Source organism: Rhinoraja longicauda, chromosome 24 (assembly GCF_053455715.1).
Source record: "Rhinoraja longicauda isolate Sanriku21f chromosome 24, sRhiLon1.1, whole genome shotgun sequence".
Lineage (NCBI taxonomy): Eukaryota > Metazoa > Chordata > Chondrichthyes > Rajiformes > Arhynchobatidae > Rhinoraja > Rhinoraja longicauda.
The window spans coordinates 18,547,267-18,559,919 of record NC_135976.1 but is presented as its reverse complement, the minus strand read 5'-3'; the positions used below and the strand labels follow the sequence as shown (position 1 = coordinate 18,559,919).

General features: G+C 43.5%; 1 protein-coding gene across 6 annotated transcripts in view; it reads right to left on the bottom strand.

The window, feature by feature from the left end:
- LOC144605454 (copine-8-like) overlaps positions 1 to 12,653 on the bottom strand; it is a 299,949-nt gene that overhangs the window by 218,313 nt on the left and 68,983 nt on the right. For 4 of the 6 annotated variants that reach the window (XM_078420725.1, XM_078420728.1, XM_078420730.1 and 1 more), the window contains exon 7: positions 7,049 to 7,096. The exons of the other annotated variants lie outside the window; for them this stretch is intronic. In XM_078420725.1, the coding sequence (XP_078276851.1) occupies positions 7,049 to 7,096 (48 nt within the window). The remainder of the gene's footprint in view (positions 1 to 7,048; positions 7,097 to 12,653) is intronic. 6 annotated transcript variants of the gene reach the window in all.

The following is a 12,653-nucleotide window of genomic DNA, read 5'->3' as shown; positions in this document are numbered from 1 at the left end:
ATATCTTCCAATTACAATGTCAGAGCTTTCAACAGATTAATACAACAGCAGCATTGCTGTGACACTTTCAGTTTTAAGTTTTTGTTTTTTGAGATGCAGCATGGAAAGAGGGCCATCAGCCCACCGAGTCCACGCCGACCCACCATCACCCACACATTAGTTCCATCCTGCACACTAGGGGCAACTTACAGAAGACAATTGACCTACAAACCTGCACATCTTCGTGATGTGGGAGGAAACCGGACCACCCAAATCAACTACCCTCTGTGGGGTAGAAAGCTTGTCCCACATTGTACATCTCCTTTAAACTTTGTCCCTCTCACCTGACAGCAATGCCCTCGAGTCTTTTCCACCCTTAAAAAAAAGATTCAGACTGTCCGCTTTGTTTATGCCTCTCATAATTTTATGTACATCTATCAGATCCCCCATCATTTCCAGCATTCCTAAGAAAACCATCCAAGTGTGTCCAACCTCTCCCCGCTAATCCAGGCATCATTCTGGTAAACCACATCCGCACCCTTTCCAAAGCTCCCACATCCTTCCTGTATTGGGGTGACTAAAATTGTACCCCATGACACTGATGCCTTTAAATATATTAAATGTAAAGGTTTCAGCTTGCCTGAACAAAAGCTCAGTTGGCTCTACAAAGCAGACAGATTTTTGTTAAAAAAAAAAGACAAAATGCTGGAGTAACTCATCGGTCAGGCAGCATCTCTAAGAGAACATGGATGGGCAACATTTCGGGTCTGGACACTTCAGACTGATTGATTGTGGTGGAACTTTGAGGGTTTGAGATCGGCAGAAGGTTGGACAAAGGCTAGAGATGATGCAAAGGCAAATAGAGTAGAAATAAGGATAAGGAGTTGAGGATTGTGAAGATAGAGGAAGGAATGTAGGCGGAAGGGAAACCAAATACAGACCATTTCAATTGAGTTTTTCCACATCTGAAGCCGAAGAATGCTCAAAAATATACTGCTAATTACAGAGAAATAATTACCCAGATATTTTTAGTGAAATAATATTAGATCCCACTCCTCCATAAAGAATGTCACAATTAATATAATTAATGTCACTGTCATAATCCCAGGTGATAAACTGCAATTTTTTTTCAACGAAATGATATCATTATACATACAAAACACAGCTCATTAATTACAATTAAATCACTTGTCATTTCCGGTCGAACCACAAAGGAAAAATTACTCACTTGTGAGATGAATGCTGAAAGTCGTGTTAATTTTTAATCGTTAAAAATGTGGAAAATAATCTCAATTCCAAGTCTCTGATGCTTTAATACTTTAAATACTAACTCATAATTTTGAACATGTTGATGGCAAAATGTATTGTTTTTTGAACAAAAAACAGTGTTCAGTTTAGCTTAGAGATACAGCATGGAAACAGGCCCTTCAGCCCATCGCGTCCACACCAACCATCAGTACCCATTCACACCAGTTCTATGGTATCCCACTTTCTCCTCTGCTCCCTACACAGAGAGGCCAATTAACCTACAAATCCGCATGTCTTGGGATGTGGGAGAAAACCGGAACACCTGGAGGAAACCCACATGGCCACAGGGAGAATGTACAAACCCTGAGCTCCCGAGGTCAGGCTCGAACCGGGGTCTCTAGTGCCGTGAGCCAGCAACTCTACCAGATTGGTTTTATCCAGGCAAGTCACATGGTACCACACATGAGTACAATCAAGTCACACACAAGTACAACAAAAATAGCAAAGAGAAAAATACCAGAGTGCAGAATATGGTGTCATGGCATTGAAGCGTCATAGTTACAGAGAAAAAGTCCAACATCGCTACGAGGCAGGCTGGAAGATCGCGACTACAACCTACACAGTTCAGAGGTCTGATAGCAGTGGGGAAGAAGCTGTTCTTGAATCTGGAGGTGTAGGAAGGAACTGCAGATGCTGGTTTAAACCGAAGATCGACACAAAAAGCTGGAGTAACTCAGCGGGCCAGGCAGCATCTCTGGGGAGAAGGAATGGGTGACGTTTTCGGGTCAAGACCCTTATTCAGACTGGTGATTGTGGGTGATTTCAATTTTCCGTATATAGACTGGGAATCACATTCTGTTAAAGGGCTGGATGGTTTGGAGTTTGTAAAATGTGTGCAGGATAGTTTTTTGCAGCAATACGTAGAGGTGCCTACCAGAGAAGGGGCTGTGTTGGACCTCCTGTTAGGAAATGAGATGGGTCAGGTGACGGAGGTATGTGTTGAGGAGCACTTTGGGTCTAGTGATCATAATGCCATTAGTTTCAATATCATTATGGAGAAGGTCAAATCTGGACCAAGGGTTGAGATTTTGGATTGGAGAAAGGCTAATTTTGAGGAGATGAGAAAGGATTTAAAAGGAGTGAAATGGAAATTGTTGTTTTATGAAAAGGATATAATAGAGAAATGGAGGATATTTAAAGGTGAAATTTTGAGAGTACAGAGTCTTTATGTCCCTGTTCGGTGGAAAGGAAAGAATAATAATTTGAAAGAGCCGTGGTTTTCCAGGGAAATTGGACACTTGGTTCGGAAAAAGAGGGAGATATACAATAAATATAAGCGGCAGGGAGTAAATGAGGTTCTTGAGGAATATAAAGAATGTAAAAGGAATCTTAAAAAGGAAATTAGAAAAGCGAAAAAAAGATATGAGGCTGCTTTGGCAAGTAATGTAAAAGTAAACCCCAAGGGGTTCTACAGATATGTCAATAGCAAAAGGATAGTGAGGGATAAAATTGGTCCATTAGAGAGTCAGAGTGGACAGCTATGTGCTGAGCCGGAAGAAATGGGGGAGATATTAAACAATTTCTTTTCTTCGGTATTTACCGAGGAGAAGGATATTGAATTATGTGAGGTAAGCGAAACAAGTAGAGTAGTGATGGAAATTAGGATGATTAAAGAAGAGGAGGTACGGACACTTTTGAAGAATATAAAAGTGGATAAGTCTCCAGGTCCTGATAGGATATTCCCTAGGACATTGAGGGAAGTTAGTGCAGAAATAGCAGGGGCTATGACGGAAATATTTCAAACGTCATTAGAAACAGGGATGGTGCCGGAAGATTGGCGCATTGCGCATGTTGTGCCTTTGTTTAAAAAAGGTTCTAAAAGTAAACCTAGCAATTATAGACCTATTAGTTTGACGTCTGTGGTGGGAAAATTAATGGAAAAGATACTTAGGGACAATATATATAATTATTTGGATAATCAAGGCCTGATTAGAAACAGTCAACATGGATTTGTGCCTGGAAGGTCATGTTTGACTAATCTTCTTGAATTTTTTGAAGAGGTTACCAGGGAAATTGATAAGGGCAAGGCTGTGGATGTTGTCTATATGGACTTCAGTAAGGCATTTGACAAGGTTCCACATGGAAGGTTGATTAAGAAGGTTAAATCGTTGGGTATTAATAGTGAGGTTGCAAGATGGATTCAACAATGGCTGAATGGGAGATACCAGAGGGTAACGGTTGACAATTGTATGTCAGGTTGGAGGCCAGTGTCTAGTGGAGTGCCCCAAGGATCTGTGTTGGGTCCACTGTTGTTTGTCATTTACATTAATGATCTGGATGATGGTGTGGCAAATTGGATTAGTAAATATGCAGATGATACTAAGATAGGTGGAGTAGTTGATAGTGAGGTAGATTTTCAAAGTCTACAGAGAGACTTGGGCCTTTTGGAAGGGTGGGCTGAAAGATGGCAGATGGAGTTTAATGCTGATAAGTGTGAGGTGCTGCATTTTGGTAGGACAAATCAAAATAGGACGTACAGGGTAAATGGTAGGGAATTGAGGAATGCAGTGGAACAGAGGGATCTGGGAATAACTGTGCATTGTTCCCTGAAGGTGGAATCTCATGTGGATAGGGTGGTGAAGAAGGCGTTTGGTATGCTTGCCTTTATAAATCAGAGCATCGAGTATAGAAGTTGGGATGTAATGTTGAAATTGTACAGGGCATTGGTGAGGCCGAATCTGGAGTATGGTGTGCAGTTCTGGTCGCCAAATTATAGGAAGGATGTCGACAAAATGGAGAGGGTACAGAGGAGATTTACTAGAATGTTGCCTGGGTTTCAGCACTTAGGCTACAGAGAGAGGTTGAACAGGTTGGGTCTTTATTCTTTGGAGCGTAGAAGGTTGAGGGGGGACTTGATAGAGGTTTTTAAAATTATGAGAGGGACGGACAGAGTTGACGTGGGTAGGCTTTTCCCTTTGAGAGTGGGGAAGATTCCAACAAGGGGACATAGCTTCAGAATTGAGGGACAAAGGTTTAGGGGTAACATGAGGGGGAACTTCTTTACTCAGAGGGTTGTGGCTGTATGGAATGGGCTTCCGGTGGAAGTGGTGGAGGCTGGCTCGATTTTATTATTTAAGAGTAAATTGGATAGGTATATGTATAGGAGGGGATTGGAGGGTTATGGTCTGAGTGCAGGTAGATGAGACTAGGTCAGGGAGAATGGTCGGCGTGGACTGGTAGGGCCGGACAGGCCTGTTTCCATGCTGTAGTTGTTATATGTTATATGTTATATGGTTAGGGATAAGGGAAATGAGAGATATGGATGATGTAGAGAGATAAAGAACAATGAATGAAAGATATGCAAAAAATGGTACGTGCTCTCAAGCTTGTGTACCTTCTGTCTAACTGAAGAGGGGGGGCGGAAAGTAATCTTTGGGTAAGAATCAATGCAGAATTAGTGTGAATAGGTAATTGATGGCCAGGGGAGGCTTAGGGCATTGAAGGCCTTGTTTCCATGCTGTATCACTTTGACTGTCATACCCAATTTGCAAACAGATCCCCAATTAATTTATTTGCATTTTAATTTATATAACCCACTATTGCTTTTTTTTTTTTCACTCCATTTCAAATTGTTCCTCGTAATCTTCAAAACTCAAAACAATATTTCAGTTCATTACAACTTGGAACTGGATTTACAATCCCAACAATCTTATTTTGAAAAATTACACAGGAGGAGTTTCATTCCACCCGACAGATAGTTTTGTGAAACAAGTGCGATCATTTGCTAATAAACAGGCCAATGCAGATGTTCATTTATCATTCTCAGAAGTGGCAGTGACCCCATCCAGGTTAACCATTTGTTACATACGCGGGCTAAGTTAGAAGAAAATAATGATAAACCTTATAAAGGCTCCTGATACGGAATCAGAGCTGCACAGCACGGAAACAGGCCCTTTTGGCCCACCTTGCCCATGCCGACCAAGTTGGCATACTGGGCTAGTCCCACTTGCCTGCATTTGGCCCATAAACTCTCTCACTTTCCTCAATTGCCTCCATCGTTCAGAAATGGCCATTTTATTTTTGGTTATCACCTTAATGGTACAGAGGGTACAGGCTACAGAGGAGATTTACGAGGATGTTGCCAGGACTAGAGGGTCTGAGCTATAGGGACAGGCTGAGTAGGCTGGGACTCCATTCCTTGGAGTGCAGGAGGATGAGGGGTGATCTTTTAGAGGTGTATAAGATCACAAGGAGAATAGATCGGGTCGATGCCCAGAGTAGGTGAATCGAGGACCAGAGGACATAGGTTTAAAGTGAGGGGGAAAAGATTTAATAGGAATCTGAGGGGTAACTTTCTCACACAAAGGATGTATGGAACGAGCTGCCAGAGGAGGTAGTTGAGGTAGGGACTATCCCAACATATAAGAAACAGTTGGACATGTACATGGGTAGGACAGGTTTGGAGGGATATGGACCAAATGCAGGCAGATGGGACTAGTGTAGATAGAGCATGTGGGCAGGTGAGGCCAAGTTGGGCCGAAGGGCCTGTTTCCACACTGTATCACTCTATGACTCAATGGCAATTTCATTGGGGATTTTTTCCCCTCTCTGTAACTGTAATGCTGCAATACTGCAAACTATAATCTGCACTCTGGTATTTTTCTCTTTGCACTACCTGTTGTAGTTGTGCATGGCTTGATTGTACTCATACAGTATTATTTGATTTAATTGGATCACAATTTACTGTAAAGCTTTTCATGACAATAACAAATCGATACCAGGATTCTGCATTCTGGACAATAACTTGCAAGGGAGAAAAGGAATTGGTTAAAAAAAAAGGGTGACAAACAAAATCACACCAAGCAAAGCTTGAAATATATTTATGAGTAACAGTTTGTCATTTATCCCCAGTGTCTCATTGGGTTAAGTTAAGGGAGACACGGCTTCATTCTGTATTTTCCATTAAGTTCCCACATCAGTCAGGGAGTGCAATTATATTCACACCTTGTTGTCTCTTAAATATCACACCCAGTCTGCCTTGGTTCAGTGGCACCATTCTTCAGTTTTAGGAGGTAATGATTTTAATCAGTACTGCAGAATTTTTAACTTGTATTAGAGTCATAGAGTCATATAGTGATACAGTGAGGAAACAGGCCCTTCAGCCCAACTTGCCCACACCAGCCAACAATGTCCCAGCTACACTAGTCCCACTTGCCTGCACTTGGTCCATATCCCTCCAAACCTGTCCTATCCATGTACCTGTCTAACTGTTTCTTAAACGATGGGATAGTCCCAGCCTCAACTATCTCCTCTGGCAGCTACACCCACCACCCTTTCTGTGAAAATGTTGCCCCTCGGATTCCTATTAACTCTTTTCCCCTTCACCTTGAACCTATGTCCTCTGGTCCTCAATTCCCCTACTCTGGGCAAGAGAGACTGTGCATCTACCCAATCTATTCCTCTCATTATTTTGTGCACCTCTATAAGATCACCCCCTCATCCTCCTGCGCTCTATAATCTAGATGTAAACTGCACCGTGAGAAAATCAGTTTGTGGCTGCACCCAAAAGCTAAAATCTAATAAACTTCAAAGATAGACACAAAGTGCTGGAGCTGGAGTAACTCATATCATATCATATCATATCATATCATATCATATCATATCATATCATATCATATCATATCATATCATATATATACAGCCGGAAACAGGCCTTTTCGGCCCTCCAAGTCCGTGCCGCCCAGCGATCCCCGTACATTAACACTATCCTACACCCACAAGGGACAATTTTTACATTTACCCAGCCAATTAACCTACATACCTGTACGTCTTTGGAGTGTGGGAGGAAACCGAAGATCTCGGAGCATCTCTGGAGAAAAAAACATGAGACGTTTCTGGTCGGAACTCTTCTTCACACTCTCCTTATTTATTCTCTTTATTCTAACAAACTTCTAACCCGTACAATGCAGTTTTACAAATTGAAGCAATATCACAGAATCAGCAAGATTAAAGAACTGTGGAAATAATCTTTCAGTACCAGAATTGTTGATGATTCCAAAGGTTGATCAACCCAAAAAACTTAAGAATCTTCGTGCCAGAATTTTAGAAAGGTACATCTGGAGTTAGCGAATACTCTTGTTATCATTTTAGTTTAGTTTAGTTTAGAGATTCAGCGTGGAAATAGGCCCTTCGGCCTATCGAGCCCACGCCGACCATGGATCACCCGTACACTAATTCTATCCAAAACACGTGGGGAAAGTTACAATTATACCAAAGTCAATTAACCTACAAACATGTACGTCTTTACAGTGTGGGAGGGAACTGGACTTTCTGGAAAAATCCCATGCGGTCACCGAGAGAGTGTGCAAACTCCACCCAGACAGCACTCGTAGTCAGGTTCAAAGCAGGGTCTCTGGCACTATATGGCAGTAACTCTACCACTATGCCACCCTTCTTCTCCACAAAGCCCTGCCGTGCAGAACGAGAGAACACACGCTCCCATGTGGGGCTAAGCTGGTACTTCCGTTGTCCAGTCAAGAAACTGCCAGCATCTCGAGCCTACATAGTGCACTTCACTTTACAGCGAGACGCTTACCACAGCCTAAATGGTGCAAATCCTTTAAACTGTTGTCCCATTGCTGTGGCACGCAGCCAATGACTGGCACGGTGAGTGTCAGCTGCTTTCCCTTACTTCAATAATCGGTCATGCTGCCGAAGCAACATATGGAAGGTAATGTCACATAGTGAGTCCTTGCCTATATTTTCCAGCTACTGGAGTCATGCGGCACAGAAAGAGGCCCTTTGGACTTTAGACATACACATGGAAACAGGCCCTTTGGCCCACCGAGTCCGCGTCAACCAGTGATCACCCCACACACTAGCTCAATCCTACAAAGGGACAATTTACAGAAGCCAATGAACTTACAAATCTGCACGTCCTTAGAGTGTGGGAGGAAACCAGAGCACCTAGAGAAAACCCACGCGGTCACAAGGAGAATGAACAAACTCCGCACAGTCAAAGCTCATTGTCAGGATTCAACGCGGGTCTCGGGCGCAGAGAGGCATCAACTCTACCACTGTGGCCAGACTCGTCCATGCCGATCAAGATGCCCCATCCATCTTAGTCTCATTTGCCCACGTTTGGCCCATATCCCTCCAAACCTTTCCTATGCATGTACCTGTCCAAGTGTCTTCCAAATGCTGTTATAGTACCTGCCTCAACCAACGACCTGAAACGAGAGGGGATCTTATCGTAACGTATAAGATTTTTAAGGGGTTGGACACGTTAGAGGCAGGAAACTTGTTCCCAATGTTGGGGGAGTCCAGAACCAGGGGCCACAGTTTAAGAATAAGGGGTAGGCCATTTAGAACGGAGATGAGGAAAAACCTTTTCAGTCAGAGAGTTGTGAATCTGTGGAATTCACTGCCTCAGAAGGCAGTGGAGGCCAGTTCTCTGAATGCTTTCAAGAGAGAGCTAGATAGAGCTCTTAAGGGTAGCGGAGTCAGGGGGTATGGGGAGAAGGCAGGAACGGGGTACTGATTGAGAATGATCAGCCATGATCACATTGAATGGCGGTGCTGGCTCGAAGGGCCGAATGGCCTACTGCTGCACCTATTGTCTATTGTCTCTCTTTTTACCCCAGCTATGCGGCCTGACCCGCTGAGTTCCTCCAGCATTTTGCGTTTGTCTTTGATATGAACCAGCATCCGTAGTTCCTTGTTTCGCCTTCTTCTGGCTGCTGCAGAGTTTGATACAACCTCACCCCAACTCCTCCCTCCTCATTGCATTGCGACCAACATTTATATCTCAATCAATAACACCTGGAAATTACTGATTTGTTACTTGATTGTAGTCTGTGCGAGTTAGGCAGACACCAATTGTCAGATGCATTCCACTCAAGCATAATTACAAACTTCATTTTCAAAGTTACTTGCGGCTTTATGAGATTAGGAAAGATATTTGCAGATAAATGCAATATTTTTTTATTATTAAGGCTTGCTATTTTGACCTTCAAGATAATTTAAGTTTGAGGGTGGCGCAGTGGCACAGCTGGTTGAGCTGCTGCCTCACAACATCTGGTTTGATCCTGACCTCCGGTACTGTCTGTGTGGAGACTGCATGTTCTCCCGGTGAGCGCGTGGATTTCCCTGGTGTGCTCCGGTTTCCTCCCACATCCCAAAGACGTGCAGGTTTGGAGATAGAAAATCTGTAAAAATTGCCCCTTGGTGTGTAGGGAACGGATGGGAAAGTGGGATAACACAGAACTGGTGCGAACAGATCGGCGTGGAGTCCGTGGACCAAAGGCCCTGTTTCCATGCTGCGGTAAAGCTTCTCCCTGTAAAGGGAAGTGCACTGTGTAGGCTCGAGATGCTGGCAGTTTCTTGACTGGACAACGGAAGTACCAGCTCAGCCCCAAAAGACCTGTTTCCATGCTGTATCTTTAATAATAATACAACCAATTCTAAAAATAGAAAGAATATTCATTCAAGGAAATAAATATACACAATTATAAGGACAATTTAAATAGTGGTGATTTTTAAAAATTAATATTCAAGTCGCCTTTGTTTGCCTTTCCATGTAACCTGTCTCTTAGAATTTTCTATCACTTGTTGGTCTCACAATTTAAGTGCTGTAGCTTATCTTGGTCTCTGCCTTTCTCTGTGCCTGCTTGTTAGACATCATGTATACTCTCATCTTCCTTCTTCAGTCTTTTAACGTTTTCAATTTGCCGTGCTATTTTTCCTTCCTTTCTAATCTTTTCTGCCCTCGACTCCCACTCTCGATTTTATTGTAAGTTATTTTTTTTAATATTTCCAACTCGCCTCACTCTTCCCATTCAGCTCCTCTGTGCTGGATTCAGTGTGCACTCACATTAGGAGGGAGAGAGAGATTAGGTTGCAAAGCGTCCAGCCTGTTGTGATCCCGTAATTATATGTCTAGCATTGCAAATTTCTGATATCAATCACTACAGACTCGGGAAAGCTGAACAATGAAGAGTCCAGGATGAAAAGCAAAGGAAAAGATGTAGCTAAAACCTTGGAGGAGATGGACAAGATACACGAGTCATAGAGACAGAGTCATACAGCATGGAAACTGGCCCTTCCCCCCATCTTTCCCATGCCGACCAACATGTCCCATCTACACGAGTCCCACCTGCCTGTGTTTGGCCCATATCCCTCTAAACCTGTCCTTTCCATGTACCTGTCTAATTGTTTCTTAAACATTGCGATAGTATCTGCCTCAACTACCTCATTCCATTCCATATACCCACCAACCTTTGTGTAAAAAAGTTACTCCTCAGGATTAAATCGTTAACCTACAGTATGCCCTCTGGTTCTTGATCCCCTACTCTGGGCACAACACAGGGTTTGTTTACCTGATCTGTTCCTCTCATTACTTTGTACACCTCTACGTGATCACCCTGCCTCCTCCTGTACTCCAGGGACTAAAGTCCGAGCTTGCTCAATCTCTCCCTATAGCTCGGGCCCTCGAGTCCTGGCAACAATATCCCTGTAAATCGTTTCTGCACCCTTTCCAGCTTGAGTCTACTGAAAGGAGGAACATGTGAAATACTGCACTGGAAATTGTTACCAGCGAGCACTGAGCTAGAACAAAGAACAAATCTTTCAGCACAAGAACAAATCTTTCTTGCACAGATTATTTTGCTCTCTCAAATTAGTCCAGCTTTCAATTGAGGCACAATGGATGGAGACACAAGAGACTGCAGATGCTGTGCAATAGATAGGCAAAGCCCTGTTCCATTTACGCTCTCACTTTGAGGTGATGGGAAGGGGAGGGCATGCCAAACGTCCCAGCCATGAAACAGTTTAAAATAAGCTTTCTCCCCCTCCCAATGCCCACTACTGCAATCAGTCTGAAGCAGTCCCAACTCAAAATGTTGCCTATCCATGTTCTCCAGAGATGCTGCCTGATCTATTGTTATCCCAGCACTAAAGTCACTCACTCCCCCCCTCCCCCCCCCCCCCTCATCCCACCCCATCATCCTCCACACCCGCTCCATTTAGCGGACTGTTTTCAAACCAACATCGCTAAATGCTTTGCAGGTTCAAAAAAATTCTGAAACTTTAAATTAGCAGCAGTTTTTGATCAACATTCGGGCGAAGGCTAAGAATAACAACTTGAAAGTCACTTTAAAAACTCACCATTTTTACATAGAACATGGATCAGTGCAGCACAGGAACGGGCCTTTCAGCCCACAACGCCCGTGCTGAACACGATGTCAAGTTAAACTAATCAGATCTGCCTGCACATGATCCAGATCCCTCCATTCCCTGCATATCCACGTGCCTGTTTAACAGCCTCAAACACCGCTATCGTACCTGCTTCCACCACCATCCCTGGCAGTGTGTTCCAGGCCCTCACCACCCTCTGTGTAAGAAAACGTGCCCTGCACATCTCCTTTAAACTGTGTCTCTCCCACTTTAAAGCTACTCCCGCCAGCTTTGACATTTCCACACTGGCAAAATGGTTCTAACTGTCTATGCTTACTATATGCCTCTCATAATTTTATATGCTTCTATCGGGCCTCGCCTCAACCTCAGACATTCCAGAGAAAACAATCCACGTTTGTCCAACCTCTCCTTGTAGTTAAAACTCTCTCATCTAAGGCAGCAATCTGGGAAACATCTTCAGGACCCTCTCCAAAGCCTCCAATTGAAGAGAAAGATATATATTTTTAACTCATTTCAATTATGACTCAACAGATACAATGGTTAAGAAAAAAAAAAATGTGTTTGAGAACTCAGCAGGTCAAGCAGCATCTGTGGAAGGAAGATGCAAACAACGGTTCTGGTCAGGATCCTTCTCCAGACTGATTGGACACAAGAAACTGCAGATGATGGAATCTTGAGCAAATCTTGATTAGTCTTTAGAAGGTCCCATCCCAAAATGACATTGGTCCATCAGTCTGAAGAAAGGTGTATGAAGGAACTGCAGATGCTGGTTTAAACCAAAGATAGACACAAAATGCTGGACTCAGTGGGATAGGCAGCATCTCTGGAGAGAAGGAATGAAGAAGGGTCTCGACCCGAAACGTCTCCAGAGGCGTTGCCTGTCCCGCTGAGTTACGCCAGCACTTTGTGTCTATCTTCAGTCTGAAGAAAAGTCCTGACCTGAAACATCATCTGTCCAATCCGCTCCACAGATGCTGCCTGACCCGCTGAGTTACTCCAGCGCTTTGTGTTTTGCTGTCAAATTCCACCAGTCTCTCCTTGGGAGTGAATTGGTCACTTTCCCGTTCCACCTCAGAGTGAGAGCAACTCCAGGAAGGATCGTACACAAATGTACTGTGTAACTCACTGTTCAAACCATCCATTTTCTTGGAGAAACCGTTAAAATCTGCTCGCAGCACTATTGCAGTTCGACGCAAAGCAACATCAGGAGCATTTGACACAAGAACAGTCTG